Genomic DNA, 19,498 nt, shown 5'->3' with positions numbered 1-19,498 from the left:
ATTAGTATGAACCTGCAGCCTCTTGGGCTGGGTGGGAATGCAGGCACCCGTGGGTGTGGGGGTGCCCGACTCGACTCAGGCCAGGGAGGGGAAGCTTCTGCCGTGAGCGCGGCCCATGTGATCAGGCAGGACGCTGGAGAGCCCAGGGTCCACGGCGATCTGTACCTGAGGGGAATTCACCCACAGCCTCCTCTGGGTTCCTGCTCTTGGGCCAGTCACTGAGGCAGAGCTTTTCCTAAGAAGCAACAGGTGAAAGAGGTGGCAGGAGCCCTCCCTTAGCGAGCAAGCCAGGTGTGATTCTTCCCAGCACTCCCTCGGGGAAGGCGGCCTCGGAACCCAGGCAGCCTGGCCCCAGCTATTGTCTGCAGGTGGAGGCGTTTCCTACAGGCGAGGCAGACCCACGGGTGCCATTTCCTGGAAGGAGGGTGGAAGAAACTGAATACCCAGCCCACGCTCTGTGCAGAATTTGCTGCTTTAACACCAGGCCAATTTAAAGAAGTAGGCAGTGTATTCGGCAGCTGAACGTGAGTGACCCTAGCAGCCAAGAAAGTAGACAGAGGGTAGAATTTCAGCTGCGTAAAGGGAGGGAAAAGGAAGTGTTCTCAATTCTTTTTTCTTTTCTTCTTCCTAGCAAGAACCAGTTGAGTCATCTCTGGGGCTTAGTAATGGAGTAAGTGATCTTTCTCCCGAGTATGCGGTCCTGACTTCAGCTATAAAAAATGAAGTGGACAGTACGGTGAACATCATAGGTAAACTGTTTTGACATCTCATTTTTTATACACACGAGCAGCCCTCTGGGGTCTAAAATTTGTAAAACAGGGATCTTCAAATGACTTGAGTCAGTGGGAGGAGGTCTTGGAACCATCTCAAAATGCAAGTCCCAGCCCCTAGATTTCAGGGCTGAAAAATAAAGGGCTTTGCGGATCAGAAAAAGGAACTCAGATGGGTCAGCAAGGGGTGGGGAACCTGCGGCCTTGGGACCACACGTGGCCTTCTGGATGCTTGAGTGCGGCCTTTTGACTGAATCCAAATTTTATGGAACAAATTATTTTAATAAAGGATGTTTGTTTCCGAGTGGCGAACGGTTAGCGTTTCCAGTCTTTCACTGTTTGGTCACATGGACAAAAGTGTTCTTTATTAAACTTGGGAGCCAAGGAGAGGGAAGGTTGTCCTTTCACATCCTCTCAGCGGCTTCTCCCTGGCAGACTTGCCACAGAGGGGGTGCTCGTTTTACAGACAGAGAAACTGAGGCACAGAGACGTATTGCCCAAGGACACACTCTGATTCAACAGGTATTTTTGAGCACCTTCCAAATACTAGACTCAGTGCTCTAAGCAGGAAATAGATTGGGAGGCCCAATTCCTGTTTTCTTGGGAGGACACACACAGCAAACAAAGAAGCCCAGATAACTCCAGCATTACCATTTGTGGTCAATGCTGCCAAGGAATGGAGAGGACAGATGACAGAGAATAACCAAGGAACCAGATTCAGATTGGGGGGGTCTCGAAGGTGTGGGATTTCCCCTCCTAACAGGGGAATGTCCTTCCAGACTGAGCTAGCTGTGCCCTCCCAAGAGGAGTGCGGTGTTGCCATGCTGAAGATGTGTCTTCTAATGTCCCGTCTCTTCCGTATGGTCAAGCGCACAGGCTTAGTGCCCCAAAGACCCATCCCTGCTTCCCTTTAAGGGGAGGAAGGGGGAAAAAACTCCTTATTTTGTTTTTACTTTTCATTAGCATTGAATTTTTGTTGTGTGTGGTGACTTCTGTTTTTAGGAAACGGAAGAAGCCAGCAACATGTTGAATTGTCCTGACAATACGTTGCTGGCCCCTTGCCCAGGTTCGCAGTGGTTTTGCCGAGCCGTATTGAAACCATCTCCAGGCTAGTGGAAAGTGTTTGCAGGTGCGGACGTTCTGTCTGATGAGCCTAGGCAGTACTTTATGGCCATTGTGTTTCTCGATAAAAGGCAACCCCGCCCTGCCATAAAGCAAAGATCGCTGTGGAACAAGGGAGACTATTCATCACTCAGCAGTAAATAAGGCAACCCGTGGTGACGAGACAGCCATCAGGAATTCGCGTATGTGGGATTTTGTCTTAATTTTGGCTGCCCAAAGTGCACTCTCATTGGACATTCTTTTTTTGAGAATTACTTCCAAATTTGATTGACTTTCATCTAAAGTGAAGCTTAAGTAGCTTTTTAAGCCAAGCCTAGAAACTCAAGTAGCAACAGGGGGTTCTGAAGGCTCAGGAGAGCAGATTCACAACACAGAGACAGACTACAGGTCCCCGTGAGGACTTTGTGGCTTTAACTCAAGGTGGGCACCAGAATCCACAGTGGTTTCAGGATGGCAAAGGTGACGCAGGGCTGTGAGACTGTGTCTTCGCCGTTTCCCATCTCCTTTGTTCCCTGTTCTTGTTGCCACTTTTTCTAGTGATTAAGACATGAGATTTCACCTATAAGATAAGAAGTAGCTCCGGGGTGGGTCCTTAGCTGGGGGAACCCTTCTTAAGAGGTTTTCCGTGCTCATCAGCTGTGCCCCGTGCCTGCTCCTGGGAAGGCTGAGGCGTGAGCCATTCACCCCTAGGAGTAGGAACCAGAGACAAGGCACCCAGTTTTATCAGGACCCCTAGAAAAACATGAACCTCCATGTGAGGTGGGAACCGGGACGTCATAGCATACGCAGATACAGAACCCATGACATACTTTATTTTTCTTGTGCAGTCTGGACCTGGTCACCAAGGTGAGACTATGGGCCGGCTCCTCCGTCACAGGTGCCAGATGGGAGAACTGGGCAGTGGAGTCTGGCTGTTGGTTATTCAACCCTAGGAAATTTTTAGTTACTCAAGAAAAATGTCATCCTTTATGGGGCTGTGTATTTTTCTCCTCCCTCCTTCCTTGCCGCCCTCACCCCGCTGATAATTAACTCTCAGACCCTCCTGTCTCCTCACCGTATTTAAGTCCGTCCCCTTCTGCTCCTGACACCGTGTCTAGTCCTCCCTCTGCTCTCACCTGGGCTGTGCTTCCATTCTGCCCTCCCCATTCATCCTTCACAAGAGTGATTTTTTTTAAATGCCAGTGTCACCACTGCCCCCAAGACAAAGACCCCAGCCCCCTTATGTCCCTGGGGCCTGGCATGACCTGGGCTCTGCTCACCGCTTTTATACCTGCGTTGGAATTTGAGGGATTCTGAACCATGTCACCTCCCTGTGGCTGTCGGTAGAGAAAGCGAGGTTGGTGGCGGGTTTTGTTGGTGTGGAGCAGCCGCTAAGGCTCTGTGCACACAGCGCGGGAGGGAACGGTCGTGTGGCAGTTCCAGTGGTGAGTGTGAGCTGCCACGCCGACACTCTTGCTCATTCCTGCTCCCGGCTCGGCTCGTTGGCCCTTGAGACGTTGGTTGACTCTACTGAGTTTTCTCTGGGACACATCCTTTGCTCGCCTTTGTGTAGTACATGTGGTGCTGTTTTCTCCTGGGGGGGAAGATTAGCTACTGCCCCAGCTACGCTCTTGCTTCCTTCTGTCCCTCTGTTGCCCTGGCGAGTGGGGGACAGCCCGCGCTGGGGGCAGTCTGGCCCATACAGGGACAGAAGTCCTGTCTCTGGACATGCCCGTCTCTCCCACCATTGACCTTGAGCACCTGGGCCCAACCATGGCTGTGGTTTACAAAGAAGGAACACAAGATTAGAAGTTTAAAGACTTGGGTTCTAGACCTAATGCTAAAGTTTTTTTATTTACCATGTGAGGTGGGGCAAACTCCCTAATCTCTCTGAGATTCAATTTGCATTGGAAATAACATGTATATAATAATTTATAAAATGGAAATATATAAAATTGTATATAAAGTGGAAATACTACTACTGATCCTGCCCACCTTACAGTTGTGAGAATCAAACGAGATGTACAGACAAATCCCTCTGGCTGGAAGGTGGTAAAATGATACATTATGGTTATGATATTACCCACATCGCATTAAAATATATTTGAGTGAGAAACGTAGCCACCAGCTGTGCTGTGTCATCAGGGCTGGTATTAACAGTTTTACTCAAACTTTCAGATAGAGTCAGGGGAAATTTCCTTTTATGACCCCATGCTGATGGTCTGATTTTATGTGCCCTGCTAATACATCTCACTCTGGACTCTGCGGCTTCCTGGGTGACCCTGGCAATTTGACCGCTGGGTTTTAGCTTTTCTCAACTGTAAAATGGTGGGACCAAGCCACCTCCAAGGGCCGTTCTTTTTCCAATAGTCTCTGCTTTGCAGCACTTTCCTCAGGCATGGGAGCGAGCTGCTTCCTCAGGTGGAGCCCCACATTAAGTCAACAATTGTTAATAAAGTAAGAATGACCTTTTAAGGAATCAAACGGGCTCATCAGTAACCAGCCATGAATAATATTGTTATAATTCTCAGCAGTGAGGTTCAGATAAAATTACATTCCTGTGGGTGACTCTTTTGAGATGTGCTGACTTTAATAAGCTGGAGGAACTTAGTGGATTCCTCGTTCTTCTAACCATTTGAGAATTTCCTTGGCACCCAACAGAGAACTGTTGTAAAGAAATGTCACCATTGGTTATGAGCCCAAAGACTCACTAAGGTAAGATTCAAAAGTTTTTCGCCTAAGGGGGCTTAGAAAGCCAAGAGGAACTCGGTTCAGGCTTTATTAACTCTTCTATGAATATTAGGGAGACTGTATTACAAAGAGTTGAGATTTGGGGTCAGGTAAGGCTGATCTTGAATGCTGATTCTGCCACTTACTGGCTGTCTGACCTTGAGTTCGTTATTCAGTTCTCGCTGATGCTGTTACTTCATCATGTCTGAAACAGGGATGATGACTGTGCCTTCCCCACAGGGCTGTGAGGTCTGTCAAGGGGCTGGGGGAGGCGTAGGTCAGTGCTCAGGAAGTTACTTTTGTCATTAGTGGTCTGCAGTCAGGACACCCTTCAGCACCCGAAGGAGTCCCACTCCTGACCCTGTGTGCTGCAGCAGGTGAGTTTGCTATTCATGTGTCTTTGCAGTTGTCAGGAGTCAGTGTTGCTGCTACTTGGTGGTTCGGGGAGATCAGTTCACAGGGAGAGAGAGAGAGAGAGAGAGAGAGAGAAAGAGATTGAAGCTGATTAGTGACAGTGTCTAAGCACATCCAGAGAGCATTTCAGATTTTGGGATTTCCCTGCTTCTCTCATGGGCTTTCACTGGTGAGTTGGAAAGTTTCTAAAGTGCCCTGAATAATGTTTAGGTGGAGAGAAGTGGCCGTCCCTTACCCAGGCGTGATGCAGCACACTCCTCTGTGGGAACTTTGGCCTTAGAGATAATGTAATTATATTAACTGAGTATCCAGATTGTAGCCCAGAAAACAAAAGCTGATTTTTTTCTGTCCTGGTCACCAGCATTCAGGATACACTTAAAATTTGAGTAAAGGTGCTTATTTGTTCTTTTAAAGTTATGTATATTAAGTAAAATATGGTAAAATAAATCCTTTTTAGGCGTACCATTCTATAAATTTTGGCAGATGCTCTCAGTTGTGTAACCACTACTGTATTCAAGAAAACATTTTCGTCACCCCAAAAAGTTCCCTCCCCAGTCCCCAGCCCCTGACACCCACAACCTGCTGTATCTTTAGCACATCACCTAGCTTTAAAAGAGTCCACTTGCCAGAGGGATGACATTTTCTAGAACGCATTGATTGTCATGCTCTGTATTTGCCAGCTGTCACAAACTCCTGCAGGAGCCTGGGCCCCTTCCTGCATCCATCTACTCGGCGGCCATGCGCTGAGCGCCCCTCCGGTGCAAGCCATGAGCGTGTGTCATGCCTGGACCTGAACGGTTCTCGTGCAGGTTCTCGGCGCTCAGGAGCCATGCTTTGGTTGAGAAGATATAATATACACAGTTGAGAAGTTCAATAAGGATCTGTGGAGTTAACCAGCCACACGAGGCAGAAAGTCAAGAAGCATCACGAGGTTGTGTCACATTGTGGTTATGGCAGAGCAGTGGGAACAGTGAGTGAGAGGCTCTCAGAGGAGAGCGATCGGTCTGTGCTGTGGTGGTTGGGAAGGGGTTCCAGAAAAGGGGGGCACCCCGAATACTGCTTGTCACTCCCCACCCCCACCCCGTGTCACTCCCTCACTGAAGCCTTCGCTTCCTCCAACTGGAAAACATACTCTACTTCCTCAGCTTTCATCACATGGCCCCCTTCGTTTTTTGTTTTTCCTTTTCACTTATTCCCTGCCTCCAGCTGACTGTCTGGATTGGCGGGTGCGGGCTGTAGCCGTGTAGACTAACTTCTCACAGACCGCACTGATCTTCCTCTGCTTCCACCGCTTGGTAACGGCGTCTGGTGCAAAGCAGGTGCTCTGTCCATCTTTGCTAGTGGAGTAGCTGAGCAGGGCGTCCCGGGAAAAGCAGGGAGGGAAGGAATTCCTGGTCAGAACAAAGGGAAGTGAGGAGGAGGAAACTTGAGCCGCTGCCATTGTTTGTGGTCCAAGCTTGCTGCCTCTCTGCTGGAAAGAACAGTGCAAGAAAGATATGAGTTTTGAAAGTATTGGAAGTGAAAGTGGCTTTGATTGAAATCAAATTTATATAAGACCTTTATTGCCTTGGTGTGCAAGGTATCGTGCGTGCCGCTCCCTCCTCAAACACACACGCCCTCATTGGGTTTCGATTTCCACCCACCGACCGCTCCTTAGGACTTGGGATAGGACAGGACATTATCGCGTTTTCCTGCCATTTTATTTTACTTGGGGGCAGAGGCAGAAGAAACTTGAGAGAGGTTATTGTCGGTCAGTGTCAGTCTGAGTGTAGTGAACTGCATAATTGATGCCCTCACACTCAAATAGGATGGTCCCGAGGACGAAATAAGGATTTGGGAGTCTGCCTGCCATATATAGCCTGCCTTCCTTTTCTTTAATTTTATCCCTGCCAGGAAAACCTAAATGGCATCCAATTTCCCTCCCATTCTCTGTGCTGTGGCTTTTGAATTCTTTTATCATGTCCCCACGTCTCCTTCCTGGCCTCTTTTGTGCCCTTCCTTTCTTTATTAAATAACTCATGAATTCCCCCATCCTCTAAAACCTTCCCTGCGTAGAAATAGGATAATTTTCTCACCACTCCACAAAAAGCAATTAAAACAGGAACTTCTTTATAAACAAAGATACTTCAGCAAAGAAAATACCTTGAGTGATTAAAACAAGGAACGAGTGAGTCCATGAGGCTGCCTCCTCAAGGAGACTGGAGTGGGCCCCCTCCTGCCTAACCTGAGCATTTTGCAGGTAGTGAGAAAATGACAGGAATATGGAGCACTGCACATAATCCAAGTGGTGTGAGTTTGGACAAGTCCCTCTCCCTCTCTGTGCCTGAGTTTCTTCATCTATAACAGGATACTGATGCTTTTCTGTCATTCTCATGGGTTGAAATGTTAAAATAACTTATGCAGGTTTGAGTAAAACATAGATTATGGTGGTGAAGTGCTCTGAAGACCTTGGGAAAACATTGTTACTACCATGCTATTTTCTTCACCTTTATTTATTAGAGCCAATTTTCAGGGACATGTCATCGAATCAGCTACCAACAGCTGTTTAAGGTCAGTTCTGTTTAAAATTAGGACAGGGCATTACGGACATTCAAATTAAAACCACAACAAAATATCATTACTTACCTATCAGAATGCCTAAAATAAAAAACAGTGACAATACCAAATGCTGGTGAAGATGTGGAGAAATTCGATCACTCAGACATTGCTGGTGAGAATGTAAAATGGTACAGTGACTCTGAGAGACAGTTTGACAGTTTCTTGTAAAACTAAACATGAAATTACCATATAACTCAGCAGTTGCACTCTTGGGAATTTATCCCAGAGAAATAGAAACTTAGGTTTACACTAAATCTGAACATAAACATTCATAGCAGTCTTATTTACTAACATAATAGCCAAAGACTAGTATTGGCCCAGACCTCCTTCAATGGGTGAATAGTTACACAGACCGTGATACATTTAGACCATGGAATACTACTCAGCAATTAAAAAAAGGAACCAATTATTGATACACACAACAACTTGGGCGACTCTCCAGAGAATTATGCTAAGGGAAAAAAGCCAATCCCAAAAGGTTACTGTATGAGTCCATTTATGTAACATCTTTGAAATGACAAACATTATAGAAATGGGAACCAGATTAGTGGTTGCCAGGGTTTAGAGATGAGAAGTGGGAGGGGAGGAATTGAAGGAAGGTGTTTATGGTTACAAAAGAGTAGCATGAGGGAGATTTATGGTGACGGAACTGGTCAGTATTTCGACTGTGGTGGTAGGGACACAAAAGTACATATGTGATAAAATTGCACGGAACTAAGGACAAGCATACACACTCGCACAGTCGCACCGAGAAGTAGAAGTGAAACGGAGGAAGTCTGAACAAGATGGGTGGATAGTTACTAATATCAATGTCCGTGTTGTGACATGATATTCTAGTTTTGCATGATGTTATCATTGGAAGAAAATGAGTAAAGGGCACACAGGATCTCTGTGTACTGTTTCTTATAACTGCGTGTGCATTTACAATTGTCTCAAAATGAAAAGTTTAATTTAAAAAATTGAGGCAGTTTTCAGAGCCAGAATGGTCAGAATTTATCTCATTAGTGTTCTGGGGAGTTGATGCTGCCAACGTTTGCTAGAATTGGGGAGCTGATCAGAACCACTGAGCATTCTGATGTGTGGGCCAGTTGGTCGTGTGCTCACATAGCAGGAGGAGGGCTGGGAGTGTGAGCAGGGCACCCCACAGCTAGAAGGGACACAGTGGGGAGAGGTCCATGGTCTTTCCTCCTTATTAAGGTTTGATAGTGTTTCTTTGGACCATGGAACTCAGAAAACAAGCACAGCGCCTTCCTTCAGAGCAAGAGCAGAGAACAGATGTCGGTCAGGTGCAAAGCACTGTCATGTCTGGCCCTGGAGCTGGGGGCTGGATGCAGCCTCTGGTCCTGAAGCCTTGGCTGTGGTTGAGTCTGGAACTCCGCTGAGCTGGATAGGATACGGCCACCTGTACGTGCCATTGGCAGGTGTGCTGGAGACAGGCCTGAGGAGCCGAATTGCTGGCAGGCTGCTTCTCCAGAGACATTAGCTCAAAGCTAAGGTTTGTTCTTCAGCCCCATGGCAGGGGACAGGTGGTGACCGTGAGTCTGACTCCTGGTGATCCAGCTGTCTTGGGGAATACTTTCTTTTTTTAGCGTGTGTGCTAGAATTGTGAAGTCAGGCAACTTTGGTGCATGATATGTCTCTTTTCTTTGAAGTTGTAGGACCGTCGTCCCATCTGGACAGCAACATTGAGGATCAAGAGATTGTCACTAATCCACCAGACATTTGCCAAGTTGTAGAAGTGACCACCGAGAGTGATGAGCAGCCTGTCAGCATGAGTGAGCTCTACCCTCTGCAGATTTCCCCCGTGTCTTCCTACGCAGGTAAGTGGGGTGGGGGGAAGCTGGGGGACTGGGCAGGGAACAGGGGAGGGCAGTCCTTTGGTCCAGGGTCACCCATTTCACCCCACAACAGACAACCTCTCCCCTGTCCTAGGGATTATTCCTGATGGAATTATTCTTGTTTTAATTTTCTTGACCAGCATCTTCTTGGACACTTTTGTTTCAGTTAGAAGATGTGGTCACAAGCATCTCTTTACTCAATTGCCCCTAACATTTGGATGCGTGGCTAACAAATTATAAGATTTCTTTGGGGAAGTGGTTCATCAGCATCTAGTTTATTTGCACAAGTCATCAGAAATTTGGCAGGGTGTTTGAATGGAATCTCAATATGCCCAGGCTGGATAAGACCTTAGCAATCATCTCTTCCAGGTCCTTCATTTTTGGAAGGGAAGAGACTTGCTCAAGGTCATACAGCTAGTAAGTGTCCGGGCCAGGACTGAAACTCAACCTCCAGACCCCAGGCTCATTGCTAGATCACCCATCCCACTAAGTTCACTTGTCCCCTCTGCGCACTTCCTCCTTCTCTGACTGTTTGGTACGGCATCTCTTTGGGCCAGGGAACTGGCCTATTTCTAATTCCCCAGGGAACTGGCTCCATAGTCACAGGAACTGGCTCCATAGTCACAGGAACTGGCTCAGACAGAGTCACAGGAGGAGAAACAGATTCCGTCAGTTCTTCTGTCCTTAACAGAGGAAAACGATGGCTCCTTTCTTCATCAACATTACATCATCTTACGCCCTCATCTCCATTTAATTTTTTTGGAACTCAGTCGTAATTAGGAAGTATAAATTCTGAGTCAGTGTTATTGCTTGCAGATATTAAAAATAAGAAGCAGAGACGCTATCTTAGGAAACTACAGTGAGCGCAAGTGCTTCAGGGATTCTTCCCCGTGTTCTTTGTACGCTGCCAAACGCGGTGTCCTCCAGCCAGGGTGCCACCCCGGTGACTGGCACAGAACCAGCATTAGAATGAGAGTTGACTCAAATGACTGGTTGTTTGTATCAGCCACCAAATGTAACCTCGTATTTATTCCCTGAATACTAACTTCCTTTTTTCCCCCTAATTTTTAAAAATTGTGGTTAAATGCATATAAGATAAAATGTGCCATTTTAGCCATTTTTCAGTGTACGGTTCAGTGGCAGTAAGTGCATTCATGCTGTGCAGCCATCTCCAGCATCGATCTCCAGAGCTTTCTCCATCCTGCAAAACTGAAACTCTATGCCCACTAAATGCTAACTTTCCATTTTTCTCCTCCATGCAGCCCCTGGCAACCTCCTATCTACTTTCTGTCTCTATGAATTTGGCTGTTCTAGGTACCTCACATGAGCAGAATCGTCCAGTACTTGTCCTTTTGTGACTGGCTTATTTCACTTCGGGTAGGTCCTAACTTGCTTTTGTGCTAGGAACATAAAAGGAATATGAGAACAAACCTTGACTAAAGGAAGCTTATAATCTGTCAAACAGGATACGCTTGTCTTCAGGTACTTAGTCATCAAACAGACTTTGAACTCATTAATAGGTGCCAGTCACTTTTTGGTCTTTGCCAGTCTCCAGTAACAGTAACTACTACTCATTTGCGTGTTTATTGTGCCCTGGGAATGGTGCCCACTGCTTGGTACAGTTGACTTGTTTATCTGTCGGCCTGGGCACCATCACTGTCCCCTCTTTGGAAATGAAGACCCTAAGGCAGATGTGGGTAAAGCAGAGTGTCCAGGGACAAACAACTGGCTGCACAGCCGAAACCTACCTGCGGCTGCTGCCGCCCTGGCCGCCTGTGCAAGACTCTGCCACTCAGCACACATGCACATCCCTGACCTCAGTTGATTTTCTCCAGGACCCACCAAGGGAGGCAGAGTGCAGTGTTCGTGCCTTAATTTTACAGTAGAGATAACTGCAGCATGAAACACTCAGCCACTTGGCTTATATTTACATAGCTATGTCTAAAACTTCATGACCTGTATATCATGCTGCTGCAGGCATTATTGCACTCCATGTGGTTTTCTTTTTTTTTTTTTTTAGGGGGTGGGAGCTTTAGAATAGACTGTTGTGTTTATCTGTTGAGTAAGACTTTTCTGAAGGCTTCTTGGGCATTCTGGAAAGACCTCTTCGTGCTATTCTGCCAGGAGTGGCATTTGCTTTAGCAGAAGAATCCTGAGAACAGCTGATCCATGCAGAGAGAAATGAAAATTTCATTACCCTCTTCAGGACATTTGTATAGATTTGAAAAGAAGGATTTCAGTGCCAGCACGCAGGCAGCGGGAGGTTTTGTGTCAGAGCCCCGGCTTTCCAGCCTGGCCCTTGGTTCTTTCCATTATTGCCATTGCCTAAATTCTGCAGAACGTTTTGGAGCCAGCCTCTTTGGATGGAGCCGAAATGTTCCATCACTGCTACTTTTCTAGAGCTTACAGACGTGTAAGGAATTTATGACTGGCCGTGGCTAATTCCAGTCTTTCATTCAGGAATTCTATAACATTCTACTGGGAAAGGCAGCCTTCTGGCTGTATTCCCCTCTCTAACTTTATATTCCCCAGTCACGTAGGCTGTTTGCCTGTTTTCTGTGCAGATTCTTTTGCTCTAGCTATGCAGCTGAATTTCAACCTCCTCTAACCACTGTCATTCACCTGCTTAGGAAGCTGGTATTTGGAGGCTGCTGTTGGCTATTTTTCTCTCCTACTGATCATTGAAATATAATCCCAGTAATATCACGAAACCACATTCGGTTTTGCGAGTCTGTCTTCTCTCTGGCCGAAATATTACGGTCAGAAAGAGACAAGATAGTTTCTTTGCATGGAAGTACTTGCAGTGGATGTTTTCAGACAACGTAAAATTCTAGTTTGATTTGTAAAACTTTCATCCTGGGGAAGGAGGGATGTTCCCAAGCCCAAGCTTGGGAAGCTCTAGAGGATTTGAAAAACCAGAAGTGGCCTCTTCACTGTTGTGTGGCACTGGGATTTTATTAGGTGGTTGATGATTTAGTAAAAGAAAGCCACAGTGGTATTTTGGGGGAGGAGGGGGAGAGCGGGTGGAGAAGAGACTTGAGAAGAAAGCTCGGCACGAAGGATTAAGTGGTCATCACTGAGAGAGTGGCGATCGCCTACTGACCAGCAGTCGTCGTCAGCCTATGCTCTGGGTTTTTATGGAAACCACATCGGCCTTGCATTTTATTGGGTGAAGCAAAGATACAACGGCTTAGAGATTAAGAGGTCTTTAGTATGAATGATTTAGCTGAGCTTTCTAGTGGAAGTCATCAAGGGTACGATTGATAGGAAGAAATCCTTGTCAATCATATCCATAAAACTTGTTGAACAAGAGCCTTCCAGAAGACGTACCAGGATGTCATAATGTAAAAAAGCTTTCACATGAAATATGTGGTCTCCCTCCCCATAATGTTCCTGAGATGGTTCAACAGGATGTGTTCTCAGGGAGGCATTAAAAACTGGCCTGAAGTGGAGCGTGAACCTACGACTAGCGTCATCCCAGAACTGCAGTTCCGGGAGAACCTGTGAGATCACCTAATCCAAATGGTCCCCTTCCCTCTCACCCCAGATGCTTTCAGGAAACCTGAGGCCAGAAAGGCTAAATGAATTACTCATGTACCTGCTATTACTGTGCAAACACTTTCAGTTTATGCAGACCATGCTAGCGAAGCAACTCCAGACTTTTTTATTCCATTGTATTTGAAGTAAAAATTTTAAAAAATCTAAACTAATCAAAAGGGAAAATGTTGATAGCTCGGCAGTGACATTGATCTGGAAGCAACAGCGGCAGTGAACTCACGTGTCATGTAAGAAGTCACTGGAAGTGGCAGTGATGTAGTAAAACCCAGAGAACAGAGGACATCAGGCACGAGTACGCTCCACAGAGCACCGTGAACCACCTGCTCAGGGGTCGCCATGGCAACTGCTGTTAGTCCAGAGAGGAGGGTTTGGGTCTTCAGGTGGGAGGTTCAGGTGTCGCCTGCTCTTAGGCTGAAGGCACTCAAGGCCATTTTTTTTAAACAAAAAACTTAGAAACCTCAGTTTGCTGATACGGAGAGTCTTCCTACCTGCTTCAGAAGCAGTGGATCTTAATTTGGAAACGAGGCTCTTCAACTGGCATTTGTGTCGGCTGAAAACATAAGCTCAGAACATGTGTCTCTTTTCTTATCCGCAACTATTTCTCTGAAGTCGAAAACTGAGTACTTAAAGGAAATTAACATTCTGACCATGCCCCTGCGCTGTGCGAGGTCTCACCACAGAGTCTGAACCTGGGATCCGACTTCTACCCCCTCCAGCAACTCTCACTCGGGCTGCGGGGGGGTGGAATCCCAGCCACCGAGTCGTGTTTGGTGGTATGTCATCGTTTTTATTTGGAAGGAAAAGAAACAGAAGATGATGGCATTTATGGAAGATAATTAGGGGTGAAGGGAGCCCAAACATGTATGGAAGGAAGAGAAACCTTGGCTTCAAAGAAAGCTGAGCATAAAAATGGAAAGCGGATCTTGAGATTTCGTCAGAGGCCAGAACAGCAGGGAAGCCGAGCTGCTGCGTTCGGCGCACAAGCCCTGGAATCAGAAGTGCAGTTTTGTTTTCTCTCCTCTGTGCTGACTCAGTCGGCAACTTTGGCAAGTTTCTCAACATCTCTGTTCCTCATTTTTCTTCCTGGGAGTGGCATTCCTGATTCCTGCCTCCTAGGGATACTGAGCTCGCGTGAGGGTTATGTGAGCTGGGGAGTATTCCTTTTCTGTTGCTTTTTGTTTGTTTCTGCGTGGAAACGTTTCTTGTGCCTGGTGTGGCCAGTTTGTCTTCATAGCTCAGCTCGTCATCAGCTGAGGCTGAGGCTGACTCTGGGCATCTGGTGCTCCCAGCTGGGCCTGCTTTGGGGAAACAGGCCCGGTCTGAGCAGTGGACAGGCCTGTCCTCTAGCTGCTCAGGGTCAGCCCTCACTGATCACCCAGGCCTGTGTGAAGTCAGTGGAGAACATGCCAGAAGGCTCCAGGGTGGGACAGTGGAGTCAACATCCTTGCTTTCTTTGTTAGGGAATGAAGCTGTGGCACATCTGCTCATTTGTTCTTTAGCCTGGAATTTACAGAGATCCTGGTCTATGGCTGGTGCTTTGGGTGGTAGAAAGGGCTCTATCTGGGCTGGCTGGAGCCGTCTTGTTCCAGCTCTGCTACCAGGGAGATGAGACTGGTGGCCAGTCCCTTAGCAGGGACAGGGTGAAGGGTAGAAGGCACCAGAGCTAATAGCTCTTCTGCATAATAGGGGATGACAGCAGCTCCTTCCTGCCTTGGGACCCGTGTGAGGGCTACAGCAGACCCTTTGGCACTGCGTCGCCCTGGCGCTCTCCAAATGTTCCCTGACAGTTATAAAGAGAAGCCAGACACGTCTCTTTGGGCCTTGTCTGTAAAATGAATGACCCAGACTAGGTGATCTCCAAATGTCTGTGCATTTCAGAAGTTCCCCGCTCTGTGATTTCATTTTTCAGTGGCGGTGAACACTGAAAAACTGTACACCATTGATTTTTTTATTTTAAAAAAAATTATAATTTTTTTTACATTAAAAATCTTTTTAAAATATGTATAGGTAATGTGTGTAGGTAATGTATCATTGCTAGCTATTGACTTCAACTCTGTTAATCCAGCCTGTCGTGCACATTGAGTGTTGAACGACGCTGATTTGCTGAGTGTGTGCTGTGTGCCGGGCCCGCACTGGGCCTTTTCCCACATACCCTCTCAGTTGCTCATCGCACCATCTCGGGAAGGTGGTGATACTCTCGTTTTACAGATGAGAAAACTGTATCTCAGTGAAGTTGAGAAACTAACTCTGTGTCTCACAGCTGGCAGGCCAAATCAGGATGGGAACGGATTAGTTATGTATCTATTGCTGCGTAACAACGTAAACACAAACTTAGTGGCTTGAAACAACACACATTTGTGATCTCACGGTTGCTCTGGGCCAGGAGTCTAGGTGTGGCTTAGCTGGGTCCTCTGCTGCCGCGCCTCACAAACCTGCAGGGAAGGTGTTTTCTAGGGCTGCTGTCTCATCCGAGGCTCGACTGGGGAAGGATCCATTTCAAAGCTACCCTGGTTTTGAGCAGAACTTAGTTCGCTGCACGCTGTCAACCCAAGGCCTCGGTTTCTTGCTGGCGGTTGGCTGGAAGCAGCCCTTGGTTCTCTGTCATGTGAGCCTTCCCCACACGGCTGCTTCCTTCTGCAAGGCCAACGAGGGAGTGCGTCTCCTCACAAGACAAGTGCCAGTGTCACAGCATGTGACTGTGGACACGTGACTGCACACTCCCCATCACCTCAGCAGTATTCTTGGGTGAGAGACAGTGACCCATCCCACCCACACTCAAGAGAGGGACCCCCAGAGTGAACCCCAGGAGGGGAGGGACATGGGGCAGCCCTGGATCTCACACCCACTGTGACCCGGGTGGAAGATGCAGCTCTAGAAACACACGCTGTCAGCACTGACGGGTGTGAGGTAGAGGAGGGATCTGAGCAGAATGGGATGGTCTAGGAAAATTAGACAATGTCGACTGCACTGGGCCTTAGGTGAGACGGTTGGCGTGGACTGGAGGTGAGGACCACTGCGGGCACTGCAGACAGAGCTGCAGTGGGGACCGGCCCCTCCTGGGAGGTGGTGCCCCGTGTAGTCATAGCCTGGCCCTTGCAGAGTGGGCCTCCCTGCAGCTCTCAAACCCTCTTTCTCTGGATGCTGAGATTAGAGAGGCAGAATCCACTCTCGCTTCTCCCACCTACACAGGAAGGGAGATGATGAGTTTAGTTATCATTTCTCTTTTTGTAAACACTGCCCGGACCTTGGGACAGCTGGAGTGGCAGGAATGATGGCCCCGTGTTTTTCTCTCTGTGAACAGAAAGCGAAACGACCGACAGCGTGCCCAGCGACGAGGAGAACACCGAGGTAAGCCGGCCGCCGCCCCTCGCCTGTGACGCGGCTGCGGACAAGCCCGCGGCGTCCTCGCTGCTGGTGACGTGCCTTTGCTTTAGATCATGAGTTTCACTTTTGGATTTTTTTGTGTTGTCAAATATACATAACCTAAAATTTACCACACTTTTGGGTTTGGGGTTAGAAAATTCAGCATTGGGAACTGACTGGGAGGAAAGATAGTTAAATGTTACCGGCAGGAAGAGAGGCTGTGACTGCAGGAAGAGGGAATTGAAGTTGAGGCCAGGAAACGCTGATGTTCTTATCGCTATAAACATCCTCGTTTACAAGCAGAAATAGCACGTCCTGTGTGGCCAAAAGCAGGGACCAGAAGTCCACGTCAGAGACAGCTAAGCAAAAGTCTCCCCACGTGTCCGAGGAGTCCCTTCCCTCCGTGTGTGGCCCGGAGGCTGGTGGCGTGTCCAGCCTTGATCCCAGGTGGGCCTGTTCCCCGTTCCCTCCGCTCGCTGGGCTCACACCGTGGCAGGATGTGGCTGTCACGCTGACGGAAAGTGTTCCTGCCAACCACGCGCTCTGCGTCTGTGCTTGAGTGAACGAGAAAGAGAGGAAAAGAGACAGAGAGAAGGAGGGAGAGAGGCTCGTAGTTGTTTGAGTTAGCGGTTTCCCAACGTACTACACACTTTCGAGTAAAGTGCAGGAAAAGGCAGTAGGTGTACGTGCTCACGTGTTTCCCGACCGTGTTTCTTCAAGGTCACAATTCTAGCTCCTTCTCTGAACGAAGCCAGCCCCGAGGCCAGCTGCTCGCTGGGCACCCTGGAGCTCTAAGCTGTCTCCATTTGAAAGCCGTCAAGGGACACTCACTGTCCGTTACTAAGTTCCTCACTTCCCTTTCTCTGAAAATGCAAGTTCATGCTAAGATCCAGTTGGGCCGGCGGTGAGGACCAAGCCTCCATGACAGACGGGCCACTGTGGCCTGAAACCCACCCAGTGATGGTGCTGGGGCAGCCAGAGCCTGGGGGGACCAGAAACCAAGCTGCTGCCTTCATGGAGTAGTCTGGGCCACATTTCTGGGAGGTAGCAAATGGGAATTGATTTAAAAAGAAAAAAAAAAGGGAAGGGAAACAGTTGCTTACGGTATGACTTGCTGGGTGTAGCTTTCGGCGGAGGGTTGCGGAGTTGCGAACCTTTTGTTCATTCCCCAATTCTTCAAAAATTCAGTGAAAACACCAACACATGAGCACCGTGGTACATTTTTAAAAAGCCATTTCATAGAAAGAAAAGGAAATCTATATCTTACTTATTTTCTTTGAAAGGGGCGGCCACACTGGTGGAAGAGGAACATCGAAGGCAAACAGTACCTCAGCAACACGGGCACGCGGAGCACATACCTGCTGCCCAGCATGGCGACCTTCGTCACTTCCAATAAGCCCGACCTCCAGGTCACCATCAAAGAGGAGAGCTGTCCGCTGCCTTACAACAGCTCCTGGCCCCCCTTCGCGGACCTCCCCCTCTCTCCGTCCGTGACCCCAGCGCCCAGCAGCAGCCGGCCGGACCGCGAGACCCGGGCCAGCGTCATCAAGAAAACGTCAGACATCACCCAGGCCCGCGTCAAGAGCTGTTAAGCCTTTGACTCTGCCTGGTGGTTGTTGGGATTTCTTGGCTCTGTTTTGTGATTTGTTTGTATTTTTTTTTTTTTTTTTTTTCTCTCTGACACCTATTTTAGACAAATCTAAGGGAAAAGCCTTGATAATAGAACATTGATTGCTGTGTCCAACTCCAGTACTGGAGCTTCTTTTTAACTCAGGACTCCAGCCCATTGGTAGACGCGTATTTCTAGAGCCTGCTGGATCTCCCAGGGCTACTCCCTCAAGTTCAAGGACCAACACCCACACGGGCAGTGGAGGTGCTGCATTGCCTATGGTCAAGGCCGGCATGATGGAGTGGATGCCTCAGAATGGACGAGAAAATGTGAACTAGCTGGAATTTTTTATTCTTGTGAATATGTACATAGGGCAGTCCTAGCGACGCGCAGTCTGCTTCTGCACCTTATCTTAAAGCACTTACAGATAGGCCTTCTCGCGACCTTGCTCTGCCCCACGGCACAGCCTGCCGCCCCCTTCTGCTCCCCGCCTCCCACCCCGTCCCGCCACTTCCTCCCCTCCTCTTCCTCCCCTCAGAGGCTCTGTTCTGCATCCGGAGGAGAAGAAGAAAATGAACTTCTCCACAGATGTCCCATTTTAAGACTGCTTAAAAAAAAAAAAAAATTTCTAATCTGCCATGCTTGAATGCCACGCGGTACAAAGGAAAACGATCATGGAAATATTATGCAAATTCCCAGATTGGAAGACAAAAATACTCTAATTCTAACCAGAGCAAGCTTTTTTATTTTTTATACAGGGGAATATTTTATTCAAGGTAAAATTCTAAATAAAATATAATTGTTTTTTATCTTTTCTACAGCAAATTTATAATTTTAAGATTCCTTTTCTTGTTTATCAGCAGTTGTTATTACATCCTTGTGGCACATTTTTTTTTTTTTTTAATTTTGTAAAGGTGAAGAAAAGCTTTTATGAGCTCATGTAGCAATCAGATTATCCTGTGGATTGATAATAAATGAATACGATATATAGTTAAATTTTTAATGGGCATCACTCCTGGCTTTGTCTGTGTCTGCTTTGAGAGAGCACGGTGGTGGGGTAGGACTGACAAAGTATCATCGCTTCTTAGGGCCCCAGACTCTCTCCCTTGCTGACCTCAAGAAACCCTGGAGGCTCCTACTGTGGGGTGCGATGGCACCCTCCCTCGGGCATTCACCCCGCGCCAGGCCCGGTGCAGAGGGGTTTGCACGCGGGACCTTCTGCGCTCATCACCGCTGTGCTACGGAATAGGGCCTGTCTCCATGTCGCGTGGAGGAAACGAAGACTTAGAATAAAGATGCCTTCACTCAGGTCACAGGGGTGACAAGGTCCAGGAACAAGTGAAGCCCCAGTCTGGTGTGACTATGGGGGTCTTTTTTTTTTTTTTTTTTGCACATCCATCCTTTTAAACATTTATCATTTCTATGTGTTGGGAGCATCCATTACCAAGAAGGGGGTCTTTTTGGGTGCTTCACTGTTCCCCTTCTCTGCTGTGAGCAAATTCCACCCCCTCTGCGTT

General features: G+C 47.7%; 1 protein-coding gene across 6 annotated transcripts in view; it reads left to right on the top strand.

Moving 5' to 3' along the window:
• IRF2 (interferon regulatory factor 2) overlaps positions 1-18,977 on the top strand; it is a 142,559-nt gene extending 123,582 nt beyond the window's left edge. For 5 of the 6 annotated variants that reach the window (XM_069493170.1, XM_069493172.1, XM_069493168.1 and 2 more), the window contains exons 6-9: positions 632-749; positions 9,266-9,433; positions 16,311-16,357; positions 17,656-18,827. In XM_069493170.1, the coding sequence (XP_069349271.1) occupies positions 632-749; positions 9,266-9,433; positions 16,311-16,357; positions 17,656-17,964 (642 nt within the window). In that variant the 3' untranslated portion in view covers positions 17,965-18,827. Of the gene's footprint in view, positions 1-631; positions 750-9,265; positions 9,434-16,310; positions 16,358-17,655 lie in introns of all 6 variants that reach the window. The other variant, XM_069493169.1, reaches the window with a different exon arrangement.
• The last annotated feature ends 521 nt before the right edge of the window (positions 18,978-19,498 follow it).

This window comes from Eulemur rufifrons, chromosome 18 (genome assembly GCF_041146395.1).
Source record: "Eulemur rufifrons isolate Redbay chromosome 18, OSU_ERuf_1, whole genome shotgun sequence".
Classification (NCBI taxonomy): domain Eukaryota; kingdom Metazoa; phylum Chordata; class Mammalia; order Primates; family Lemuridae; genus Eulemur; species Eulemur rufifrons.
Note: the sequence above shows the minus strand (reverse complement) of the source record. Positions and strands in the feature narration are given on the sequence as shown.